Source organism: Misgurnus anguillicaudatus, unplaced genomic scaffold (genome assembly GCF_027580225.2).
Source record: "Misgurnus anguillicaudatus unplaced genomic scaffold, ASM2758022v2 HiC_scaffold_29, whole genome shotgun sequence".
Classification (NCBI taxonomy): Eukaryota; Metazoa; Chordata; class Actinopteri; order Cypriniformes; family Cobitidae; genus Misgurnus; species Misgurnus anguillicaudatus.
In genome coordinates this window covers 8138114-8151515 of record NW_027395279.1, presented here as the reverse complement: position 1 = coordinate 8151515, position 13402 = coordinate 8138114, and the positions used below count along the sequence as shown (strand labels likewise).

Genomic DNA, 13402 nt, shown 5'->3' with positions numbered 1-13402 from the left:
CTTACCTTAAAAGGTAAAAAAACAACTATATTTCTTACTTTGACTTACATAACTATTTTGTTTACTATACAAATCATAATTTAGATTATAATGAACTTCTGTACACTATGAGAATCTTATTTAGTGCTGGTGTGCCTTTTAAGAGTTGTATGTAAATGCCCTCTTCACACGCAAACTCAGTAACCCAGCTTTGTTGTTCTCACGAACCGGGTGTCCGAAGCAACATCCTTCAACATCTCTCTGTAAACCCTGCATTACACAGATATTCCTCAGGGCTGGTTAGACTATTTAGTTTTGATAATAAATTGGTATTTTTTCCCAGTGGGATACGGGATGAGACAATAATGTTAATATCTGGTATGGTCTGATTGCAACAGAAGCACTGTCAGAAATCTACACTAAGGTCAGACGTAAGCTTTTAAACCAGCTTCCATGATATGCATCGAGAAAAACCCTGTCGTTGAATTTTATTTTCATCACACGCCGTTTAAAGAATGGTGATCGTGACATCTTACATGAGGCTTTGAGTTGCATTCTAGCCTTTAGAAAATCCCAGAGATATTTGTTGTATACCAACATTCATTCCAAACTTAAGAATTTTGGTCAATATTTTGGTCCGCGTAACCTCTATATGTAGAAAAAAAATCTCACCAGCCCACATAAAAAATGGCCCGGCCCCTCTAGCATTTGCCAGAATTGCCAGTTGATCAATCCGCCCATGTCCTTCAGACAGCGATGGTGGACCACTTCTCTTTCTTTCTCTCATTTCAGTCGTGTGGCACGCGTGCCCACTCGTTGTGTGTAGCGCGTTTGGGCTATTCTCCGAGATGCACTCGATGCACTTTTGTCAAGCAGATTTTTTTTTTTGGACAACCTAGTTATGGCAGTAGGGTTCCCCAGCTTAGGCGGGCCGCCCGAACTGCAAAGTGCTGCGGAAAATCCTGGTATATATTAAGTATTCATATTTATATATAATATGTATATAATACATGTATATACACATGTAAATATTTATTAAAGGGATGATGTAATATGACGATTTTTGCATCATCGGAGGACTTTTTTTTGCAGAACCAAAATGCAGATATCTCTCCTCTCAGGGGGAAATGATGGAGGGAAACATGGTCATTCAGTAATACTGCCGGGTTTCTACAGATACAAAGCTGAATGCTAAATCGGTGAAGTATCCCTTTAAATATATACATGCATGTGTGCATATATTTATATTTAATTATTATACACAGTACACACACATACATGATATCAACAAAAACTTTTATTCTGCAAACGATTAGTTGCAATTAGTTGTAATGGAGCTTTTAAAAACGAATGCAATACAGAATGAAATGCATATTATTATAGGCCATTTTTAATAATATATTAGCAGTTAATGAACGTGTATCTGTAAAATAGGAAAACAAATGAATTATTATTTAGGCTAAATTAGAGAGATCAGTTTTAGTCATTTAGATTTTGTCATCATTTCAGAACAAGCGTAAAGGCCATCCATAACTTGCATAACAACATAACGGTGTGTTACTTGGTCAAAAATATGTAGAAATATATGCAACTAAAAAAGTACAGATCAGTTTATATCACGCGGAGCGAACGAAAAAACGTTAATAAAGCAGAATCTATGTAATAACATAGAGGACGTGCTGAAACAGTCCAGTCGGCATAAGATCATCAATAAAGTTTCACACCAATATTGTTGATGAAAATCTTGCATATCTCAATGATCGGGTGAAAGACATTACAGTTAACAATAAAGTCACCGGCGTTACATTGGCTGCAACTCACACATCCGCATCCTGCTTTTCACACATTCACGAATATGAACTCTTGACAACTTATCTGGCCTTTATTATACATATGATGTGTAACAAAGAGTTCATAGCTTCATTAATTTAATGCAAAAATCACGGTCATTGCGTTTCCTCATCATTGAGGCGGTGGGTGAGGGCAAGATAAACATGTGAAGGTCAATATCAGACAAATGCTCACCGATCTCTCTCTTGCGATCATTGGTGGTGCAGTTATGAAAAAACTCGGTCATAAGACTTTCCAGGGCCCGCAAGGAGGACTCCTCTGACGCCTTTAAGAGAGAGAGAGGGAGAGAAATGGGGAAGAGATAAAAAACAAGATGAGATAAAAAGTATATGACATTAGATGAAGGCGTTCTGAGCTGAACTTTTTATGCAACTGTACAATGACCCCAACACACCTTAAGGCTCAGTCTACAACAAGATTTTATCTTAAATGTTAAACATTTGTATATATTTGACGCAACTACATTTGGCTACTGTAATTATTTACTTCATCATTTCCACACAGGGCAGCACAGTATTTAAAGGTGCATTGTGTAACTTTTAAAAGGATCTCTTGACAGCAATGCAATATAATATACATAACTATATTATCAGTGGTGTATAAAGACCTTACATAATGAACGGTTTTGTTTTTATTACTTTACAATATGCCGTTTTTGTGATAAATACACTGTGGGTCTTCTTACATTAAATTTGCCATTTGGCGCCGCCATGTTTCCAAAGTAGCCCTCAATGGACAAACTGCTTAATAAAGCGCATTTTGTCACTAGGTTGTCTCAGATGACGACATGTTTGTCTTGTGGCGGCTACCGTAGCTTTTCTATGCGTTTTCGAAAGAGATGGGTGAGCAATGGACTTAGCCATTGGTTGCAATTCTCACCGGTAGATGATACTAAAATTTTACACGGAGGACCTTTAAGAAACTTACAATACGCAATAGTTAACTAATGCGGTAGATTATGTGTGATATGGTACTGCTTCAAGTTTGTAAAAGCGTTATGAGCTACCGCATATTAAAATATATTTAACTAAAAATCATATTACAAATATACGTTTCGCTATTTGTCTGATCGCTGATCATCTTTGACACGTCGAGCAAACACAAACACTAACATTCAATGCTAAAACTACACATATGCTTTAAAATCATTTGGTTAATATTGCGATGATACTGCGGTGTGAATATTCGCAATATAGATACATTTATAAGCAGTCATTTTTACAAAAAAAAAAAAAAAAAAAACGACGTGCACTTGCCAATATGATCTATAATAGCCCAGGGTTTTAGACCAAATGGTGGCATTTTGCCATCAAAATTTGAGAGTGTACCACTGAATTTTACATCCAGTCGCACATGTGCGACCAGTTAATTTTACCTTATTTTTTAGATGTGACACATGAATTTGAAACCACACATTGTACTTTCTGCATTTATCATTAAAGTATTTATTGGTAATACAGTGGAAATTAGTAGAAATGTGAATATTTGGTTAGCATGTTGATTTATGGTGTGTGCCCCTAAATTTTCTGGTTGTGCTCCTAAAATTTTCAGTTGGGGGCCACTGTGCTCCTAGTGAAATATGTTAGTCTGGGGCCCTGTACCCGAATGATTTTTAATACTTCCAAAGTTGTGTAGAGTCCAAGTTTTAGAAAGTTAAATATGCACGCCTGTTATATGATGTTCAGTTTTTAAACATATTTCAAGTTTAAAATGATTGCACAAAAAATATAAAGCATTTTCCTACCGCATATCATTAGCAAGTAGGGCTGAAACAACTAATCGATAATGATCGATTATGAAATTCCTTGTCACACATGTCACGTTTATTCATATTTTTATGCTTAAATATGTTTTACTATTTACAAGCTGCACAATCTTTTTTATTTGAGGCCTAAAATAAAAAAATACATTAGTTAGTAGTGTGGTAGTGTACTCTAAGTACAAAAGCCACATACTACTACAAAGTACACTTCTACACGTGAATGTCCTAATATAGTGTCTTATTTATTTAGCTACAATAAGTGAAAAATCGAAATTGGGTAAATATTTCGGTTTTATCCGATTGATTGAAGAAGGGAAAAAGCCAGAGTATTCGATTATGAAAATAATCGTTAGCTGCAGCCCAACTAGCAAGTTATCCTATTTTCCTTTAATACCCAACTCAATTTGATGTTTGTGCTTTAATGTTTATAATGAAATGAGTCACAATACTAAGCAATTATTTTAATTGGAGCTAAATCAAAAAATGTTAAGTGAAACAGACAATTTAACATCTGAATACGAAATCTGTGCTCGTGCCTGTCCATCTTAAAAACAAAACAAATAGTTGTTTCCTATGAGTATTTCACGTTAAATGGCCAAACACTTTCACACGCACATTCAATATAAGTGCGAAAGTATGTTTAAATATATGAAGAAAGAGGAAGATTAATGCAGGAAGTGGGCTGCTGCTGATGATGCTGCTGCTCAGGGTTTTGAATTCTTTGTATGAGTCATGACACGTCGGGTGTTGCTTCACTGCTCATAACTTCAATGCGTGCAGTATGACGTCGCAGCGTTTCTGATTTCCTCATTGCTGTTCAAATTGTCATGAATGCATTAGGACACCGTTACACACACACAAACAGAGGCCAGTATGACCGTTTCATCAATGTAGAGCTTGATTTAGGTTAAAACGCACGATGTGCTGATCAATTACTGATTGACAAGCTCATGCATTTGATGTGCGTTCACTACTGAAATATCTTGAGCTACTGTCACATTGTGTCGCATCACATTATGCACATTCACCTAACGTTCGGTACTATATGACAGATATTGAAAAATCAATCCATTTCAGACCTATTACACAACGACCTGACGTTAGTATTATTTCTTGATAAACACAGGCGCTTCAGAAGCAATGCAATTCAGGCCTTGACGTGAATACTAAAAGTGCATGTAGTTTCGATTTAATGGTCATTGCATAAGGCACATACTAGATCAAAACACTGTCTTGTAAACACATATGCAAGAATGTTAACTTACCATGCCCAGGCTCGGATCTTTAATGCGGCTATAATATGAGTTTGATGCGGTTCTGCTCGCTCATGCTTCCCCGGGGAACTGTGTTTCTCACCTCCTGGAAACACCGAAAGCCCGCATCGCTGTCCCGCACACGCCCGGGCCCGTTTCGGGCTCCCGGATACTTGTTATTATTGTTGATCCTGACGCGAGCTCAAAGGGGGACGACACTGTCCGGAGAGCCGGAGACAAACCGCATGAAACGACGGCGTAAAATCTAGAAAATAAACACAACACCGGTCTTGAAAATATGTCGGGGCTGTCTTCTCTAATTCTCGGGGGTTGGTACCGCTGTGCGGGACTCGGTGTTTTAATTTGAGCACTGTGAAGGCTGATAGAGCCACTCCTTGGGCTAGTGGAATCGTGCAGGCCTTTCTCAGCTTCCTCTCTCTTCTGCTCATTAAACTCCCGGAAATGACGTCGACCTAATAGAAACAGAAATAAGCGATTGGAAAGGCGGATAGCGTGAGGCAGTGGTTACTTAAGTGGGCGGGGCTTATTGCGGATGTCTCTAAATTAATAAAATTGAGAACCATATTGTACATAAAAAACATATTGTACATACAAGAGTACATAATACAACATATACCAGGTGTATGCCAAAAGAATATTTAACAGAAAGCTGCATATACGCATTGCTTTCAAGGTTTTTAGTTTCAAAATATAAAAAAAAATCTGGTTTCATTAAGATAACGAGCATAATACAAATACAAATGTAATCACCATCAAGTTTTTGCATGGCATTTGTGTCCACAAATGTTTTTCTCCGTGCGTGGTCCGAAAAGACAAATTCTCAAACGGAAGGCTGCATCCTCCAGAGGTCGCTTTGGCAGGCTGCATACGTCATTAAGAATTTTTATTTCAGAATATTAACAAATATAAATTTGAATTTTATTCTTAGTTAATCGTAATTTTTTGTGATAGGTTTATGACTTGCGCATGTATGCTCAATTAATTTAAATAAACCAGGCTTGATGACGTATGCAGCCTGCATATGCGACCTCTGGAGGATGCAGCCTTCCGTTTGAGAAACGGCCACTGTCTTTTAAATAACGTATTTTATTAAAATTACTTTAGTGCATTCTTATTTCAATGTAAGTCAACAATATTGGTGAATAATACATTGAAATTATTGTATTAATGTACAAATTTTCCAATGACACTCAAATTTGAATGAGCCTTAATTCGGCTTTGTGGGCCGCTAAGCGCCCCCTAGAGGAACACAAGTATCTGTTCTTATGCTAAAACAGTTATGGGTAACTAGTTATTGTAACGTTTGTCACCGAATGTTCTCTACCTATTAAACTACCGGAAGTGAAATCTTAATCTTCGGGCCGGATGAAACCGGCCACAACAAGACACATTTTGGGTGCATTATGTACTCATTGAGGATGCAGGTATTGCCTCATTATGACAGGATGCGTAATGTATTCAACGTGCTCCATTCATTGTAATAGTATTTGGGACACTATTGCTTTACATATTCAGAAAAGAGAGAATTAATTTTGTACAGAAATAAAAATATTTTTAATATTAAATAATAATAATAATAATAATCTTTTATTATTTATAATATAATACATATTATAAATTATATTATTATTACTTAGCACTTTGGTGGTACCATGGTACAGTGATGTTATTCTGATAGTAATTGAAGATGACCACATTACTATACTGTGGTATTTATATGATATTTTAAGGTACTATAGGAATATTGTGGTATTACTATGGTCCCACACTTTTACATTTCCATGACATTTCTGGATGTTTGTGATTATTGACAAATTAAGTTAATTTTAAAATGAATTTCACTTTAAGAGGGAAGTTTCAGAAATATTTTATAGCTGAACAAAAAAATGCATAATATAATTTTAAACATTTCTATAAACTTTCAATGACTTCTTAAGATGTGATTCATGTCCATGACATTGAAGTTTGCATGCCTTGAATTCAAAATCTTAAAATATTTTTGATACTTTCAGGTTGGAAATAATAAAGCTAGTGTCATATACAGTATATGTGCATGTAGATCATTTCTGAATATGGTGGGAAAGAGACAGCGTTTCTCATCGAGTTGTTTTATGTGGTTTACTCAACGGTTTCAGCTTATGCAACCCATGGAGTAAAGGACATGTTTAGTAAGATTGCAAACCGAGAAACGTAAAACATTCAGAAACTTAAAGAATAAAGATGACTTCCAATAAATAAGATTTATTAAATTTCTCTACAAATGATAAATACCTAAAACTTGAAGATTGCACTGAACATTATCTAGGTCACATTAAGAAACAGGAAGTTACCGATGGGTTAAAACACTTTAAGGAACTCACACAGACAGCAGCTTTGTTTTTGTCAAGTTCAGTGTTGTGTAACTGAGAAAAAGTAAATAAAACCTACATAGAAAATATTTATGTATTAGTTATGCAAGTTAAATATTTTAAAAAACATCTTGTGCAAACAATTAATAAATAATGTAAAACCATAATAAAATCAAGCTGGTTTTAAAATAATTAGTTGGTTTGGTCAGACACTATTTCGCTCTTTGGTTGGTAGTGTTGTCTCAATTCTTGTATGTGATAGGCCCACGCTCTGTCTGCACCCTCACCCTCTATCCTACACGCCGTCCAATCAGGGAACGGGAAACGTCCGGCTACAATCAAGGCATCTTCAGGAAGTTCAGCCAACAACTTCTTTTGTAGAAGACTTAGCTGAAAAACACACAGTACAATACATTTAATAAAGATGTAAGATTTTAAATTGTATATAAGGTTCTGTATTGCAAAGCACTGACATTACTATGGTACTTACCACACTAGGGGCCAAAAATACTGTAATATTCTTAAAAGTTGAAAGATCAACCTAAAAAGACAAACAGGATGTTAACACATATAAGATTTGTCTGGATAGTACAGTATAGTATTGACCTAAGCATAAGAGACTCTATGCACTGTATAGTATTAAAATTAGTTTAAGATCATATTTTTTTGTGAATTATATAAATATTCACATTACCTTCCACAGGTCTTCTCGTCGATATGAAACACTTCTATGAAATCCAGCTCTCCATGCATGAAAACATGCAAGTCGAGCAAGCCAGGGGTTGAGTTCATAGCCGACTGCTGGAGAGAAGCCCTGACGGCACGCTTCTAATACCTGTACACATTTAAAATAATCGCACACAGAGATAAGAGATAAAAGTAATGGTGCAGTTGATGTCAGGTTTGTTGGTCAGAAATATGTAGTTTAATTGTTTTATTTTAGAGATATTTGTCTTTCCCCATTCACTTTAGTCTTGCATGACTGGCCAAAGGCATTGCAAACATGTCGCAGACTGGTTCGAGTTTCCTTAAGGGCCTTTGACATTGCACAAGGGTAAAAGTGAAGGTGATCACTTACAATTCTGCCATCACCTGAACCCAGGTCAGCTATGGCTCCAGATCTGCCTTTCAGCAAAGTCATAACGTTACATACTTGAGATCTGCTAGCTGGCATATAGGGTACCTAGATTACAGTGACATATATCAGTATGGTACATTTTAAAATTTATATTATAGCATTAACACCTTTTTAAAGAAATCTTACTTGTAATTTTAATGGCACTCTGCGGAAGCCTGGCATTAAAATTCCTGCCCAGACGGCATATGCGGCCAAACCTGTACCCGCCGCAATCTGTAAGATTTGCCAGCCGCCAAGTCGCTTTTCTTTGAACTGTGAAAGAATCTCCTCTTGTATGTCATCTTCCATTGCTAATAATGATATAAACAATAAATTATATATTTTTTAGATATCCTTATAATAGATTGCTTTGTATCTGGGTTGATACCGGTCCTGTGAAAAGTGGTTAGTTGTATAAAGTTGGGGCTGGCAACCCAATGGTTATTCAAACTGCAGCTAGGTTGATTTATTAGTTATCATTGTGTCATTGTGACTTTAAACAAACAAGTGTTTATATATATATATATATATATATATATATATATATATATATTAGTGATGCACCGATGTATCGGCCACCGATATTTATCGGCCGATTTTTGATGAATTTGAAACCATCGGCATATCGGCAATAGCACGAGAAAGGCCGATACCGATTGTTTATTAATTAACTGCATAAAAAAATCCATTATATGTAAAAAAAATGAGTTAATGATGTTAATAAAATAAATGCTGAATAGCAAAAAACACCTTTGAAGGTTGTCATGCTGTCTTCTTATATTTGTTTTAGCTTAATTTGTGCCTCTCTTATTATGTTGGTCAGTTGAATGTTAATTAGATCCAATCCATGTTCAGTAAAAATAATTTGATGCAGAAATAAACTAGCTAATAGACCAACTGTATAGTATACAAGTGTTTAATATTGGTATCGGTATCGGCCAGAAGTTGTCTGTTTAAATCGGTATCGGCCCAAAAATCGGTATCGGTGCATCCCTACTAGTCAACATTTGAAGTGGATCAAAAACGTTTATCAAAGTTGTCCTAAGACAAGAACGGGTATTGGGTATTGATTTTAAGACAACTTTTAGAAAAGGTTTTGATCCACTTCAATTGTTGACTAGTGTATATATATGTGATAACATTTTAATTTGTTGTATACCTTAATATACATTTTTGAAAGACTAATGATTATAGATGTTTTAGTTATATTCTCTTATTGTTATAAAATAAAAAATAATATGCAAGTAACCTGTAGATTTCACATGGTTAATATTAATAAATGTTCAATTTTGAACATATTGAAAGTGCAAAAGTATTTGGCCTTTCAAAGGGTTAAAATGAAGAGTCGACACCCATCTTTGATGTGGCATCTGCTGCTGGTGTCAATCAACCTGAAGACCAATACTGTCATCAGATCAGAGACAAAAGTTACTATCAAGTAATACTGGATTGCCCAATATGTTATTTGTGCAAGGTTTCATCTATTGATGTGCAATGAGTTGAATTTAGCATTAAGTTGGCAAGTCACAATGGCTCCCCAATGCTTTATTTATTAGAAAAGAATACTGAACTGAATTTTAAGATCCCAATATAGTCATAGGTCACATATTAGATCAATAAAGTCATTATGGAGTAATCCACTTTTTAAAAAACCCACCCTCATGTATTGTCTACATATTATGCATTTAACTTTGTATGTAATTCAGGCCCAGATGTACAGTAAACTCATAGGGACGTTTTAAAATGTATGTTTTACTTAAAACGCAGAGTGGTTTCCCTAATGTTATAAACACAAGGATAATATATAAACCCGAAAAATATGTATAAGTAAAAACTTTAACACTGTATGTGTATGTGCTGTATGTGCATGAAACACAAGGTAGCCTACATTGATCGTCAAATACAAAACACTAGAAATCAAGAGTGTGTATACAACATAAGTTTAGTGTATATTTAAAAAACACACACATTAAAGTCATACATGCACGTGTCAAAAGTATTTATTTTAAAAGAAAACCAAAATAACATACGAAGGTATACATTGACATATATTCAGAAACAGCTGAACTAACCTTCACTGTAAGCGACGTAAACATTTACAGTAGAGCGATTACTGCAACGTCACGTCCGGCTGAGACCTTTTAAAATAAAGGCCCCACACGTTAGCTTTATAAAAAAAGATAAAAAAAGATTTAATTTTCATTAATCATATAATTAGATTTATGTAAAATATATTAGATGTTATATATCTAATAGACAAACTTCGTACCGACTCTAATGAAAAGGCAAAATAATCTTCGATATAAATTAAACGAAACAAATTACTGTAATGTTTATGTTTTAGATATGGGTCAGTCCACTTTTGGTATGGCAAGATGTCTTAAAATTGATTTCTTTTTCTAACATTTAAACTTAGACCACATTATTAGATTACTCTTTGACTTTATGAGTACACATAAATGACAGCTTAATGATTTTTAATTTTTGTGTGCATGTACTTAAAGACTGCATACACCATTTTTTTTGTCATTGGTGTTACCTTACTTCTTTAGCAATATTAAATATTACATTTTATTATTATATTAAATAAGATTATTAATGATATATTTAATATACATTTGTAATATTAAATATTACATTTATGAAATATTATTTACAAAAAAAAATCAGCTTTAAAGCTTAATTCTTAAGTGTAGCAGAATTCAATGAATTTAAAATTATCATCATGTCACATGTAAAAAGATTTTATTTAATGATTCATGCAATAATTTGCCGTTATATAACTAATCGTTTGAAATGGTTTGCAGGAAATCGCGGTTTAGTTACCCAAATAAACAACTTCAGTTTTATAAAATAAACATGGAAAGAAACTTCAGTTTATTCACAAGCATTCATTTGCCAAGAATGTCAGACCTAGACCGCTGAAAATGTTTTTTGATGAATTAAAAACATGCTCTTGTACAAAAAAGATTATAATTTACATTTATTATATAACACAAACAATGCCAAACAACAATTACGTAATACTGCCATAGCAAAATCAGACACTAAATTAGATCTAGGAAAATACTTTTTGTAAAATGTGATTATAAGAAACATTTGTTTGCCTGTCACATTCAGCCGGATTGTTTTAGGTATGATAAATGGATAGCAGACGTCTTACAGTTATTGTCCAGTAGAGGACAGACATCATCCATCAGAAATCGTTTAGAATAAGAAAAGCATATAAATGTGATACATTAACATACTTTTACTGTAACCATCTGTTGCTGTTATAGTCACTAGTGGTTTTATCTATATAGTAGCCTATTTGTGAAACACTTGAATGGTGTTAATAATAGCTAGCATATTACAATATATATTGCACAATATGTTTATTCAGAGTTGCATTTGAATAAAGTACTTTGATATACAAACATATATACACATATATATTCATGTGTGTTTGCAATAAAATATTTACATTTACAATATAAAACAGCTTAAGTCAGTTTACATTTTAAAATTTCATATACTGTACCTTCAATATTTGTTTATGTGTCCTCAACCACGTAATTATCAATATAACATCCCTTACATTAAACATGCTTTTACACATAAATAATAAACTGTTGCCTGCTCAATACATTTGTGATACAATCTTTTATATACATTAACAATTATGTTCCCAAATCATTTGTCAATTATGTCATTTAAAAATAAAATAATTATTAATTATTTTATATGCCATTTAATGAAAACTTAAATATCTTATATATCCACCATACTGTACAAATAACCCATTCTTCCTATTATATATGAAATGTGCCCTACAGCCGGGTACATTTTTTGAAATACAAAATAATAATTTGCCAAGCAGTAACACCTGATGGGCCCATCTCAGGCCACCAAAAGCATTATTATGTCTATATTTATTAAACGCTGTGTGATTTGTTAAATCTGTTAAGTACCCGGACCTCGCCTGGCTCTCAGTCTTTGTGCCCATAATGTTCGGTCTGTGACTTTAACTGGGTTTCTCACGGGTGGGTGAAGTGGCTTTTTGCCGACAGGCAGTCTTGGGGGCATCATGAGTTTCGGCCTGGCGAATCGTCCTGACTGAAGTTCATCCACAAAGCTTTCCATGCTGTCAAACTTATTGGTTAACTTCCCCAGGTTCTCCTTAAGGGTGTCAAACTGCTTATAAAGATCACCCACTGCATCAGATAGGCCCTGGATCCTGCATAAAAATAGATAATAAGCAATTCATTATTGTACGCAGCATAGTGAGGAGTAGAGCAGCAAATGTTAGTTTAATCTTAAAGAAAAATGCTGATCAAAATGCTATTTTAGATAAAAGCATCATAAGAAACATTCAGATTTCTGCTCTGTTTCTACGTCTAGTCAAATAAATCTGCAAATTTGTGATGTTGACCGTGTGAACTCATCTGTATAAAAGTCAGATTTTCTTGTTTCAATTAAAGCAAACAAGATGCTTATTGAAACATCATTAAATGATGCTGAGATAAGCCTGAATCATCACGGTTTGCTGTCTTCAGGGCAAAGAGAAAACATAAATAAATCTGAAATTCACAATTATTTTTTATTGCTGATGAGCTCATTTGTGATCAGTGCTTTCAGTTACAAAAATGTCAAATGTGCGCCAAACTTTGATACGTAGGATTATGGATTTAATCTGAGCTGGAGCAACAGCGATGCTTGCTGAAGCCAGTCCCGCATCCTGTTTCCGAGGAATATTTAGTTACATCTGGATTAGATAAGCTAAACTAATGACACATTTTGAGTCAGGTAATAAAAATAAATAAGTGCCATAGAAATTGAACCACAATGATGCACACTACATTTGTCACAACTAATAATCCATAAACCTGCCAGACAGATTTCAGACGCACAATAAATTTTCAGTCATGTTGAGACCTCCATATTGTGCAGATTAACAGATCCATTAAAATCAAAGCATTTTTGACCCAATAATCATTTCCTCTTTTGCCATATGATCCTAATTTCTCCATTTGGTCATGCAACATTGAAAGACAGATGGACTCAGACTGCTAAAGTTGGTGTTATGCGATGT

General features: G+C 34.5%; 2 protein-coding genes across 2 annotated transcripts in view; both read right to left on the bottom strand.

Moving 5' to 3' along the window:
• LOC129421315 (exportin-6) overlaps nt 1-5307 on the bottom strand; it is a 33729-nt gene extending 28422 nt beyond the window's left edge. Inside the window, exons 1-2 of the mRNA XM_055176739.2 lie at nt 4858-5307; nt 2005-2095 (exon numbers count right to left, since the gene is read on the bottom strand). Of these exons, the coding sequence (XP_055032714.1) occupies nt 2005-2095; nt 4858-4860 (94 nt within the window). The 5' untranslated portion in view covers nt 4861-5307. The remainder of the gene's footprint in view (nt 1-2004; nt 2096-4857) is intronic.
• A 1780-nt stretch (nt 5308-7087) lies between these two features.
• On the bottom strand, nt 7088-10519 carry LOC129421636 (adenine nucleotide translocase lysine N-methyltransferase). The gene is made up of 6 exons (XM_055177229.2): nt 10404-10519; nt 8479-8642; nt 8293-8397; nt 7909-8049; nt 7705-7755; nt 7088-7604 (listed from the first exon to the last, which is right to left on the bottom strand). The coding sequence occupies exons 2-6, from the start codon at nt 8638-8640 to the stop codon at nt 7407-7409; spliced, it is 657 nt and encodes a 218-aa protein (XP_055033204.1). The 5' UTR covers nt 8641-8642; nt 10404-10519; the 3' UTR covers nt 7088-7406.
• Nucleotides 10520-13402: the final 2883 nt, after the last annotated feature.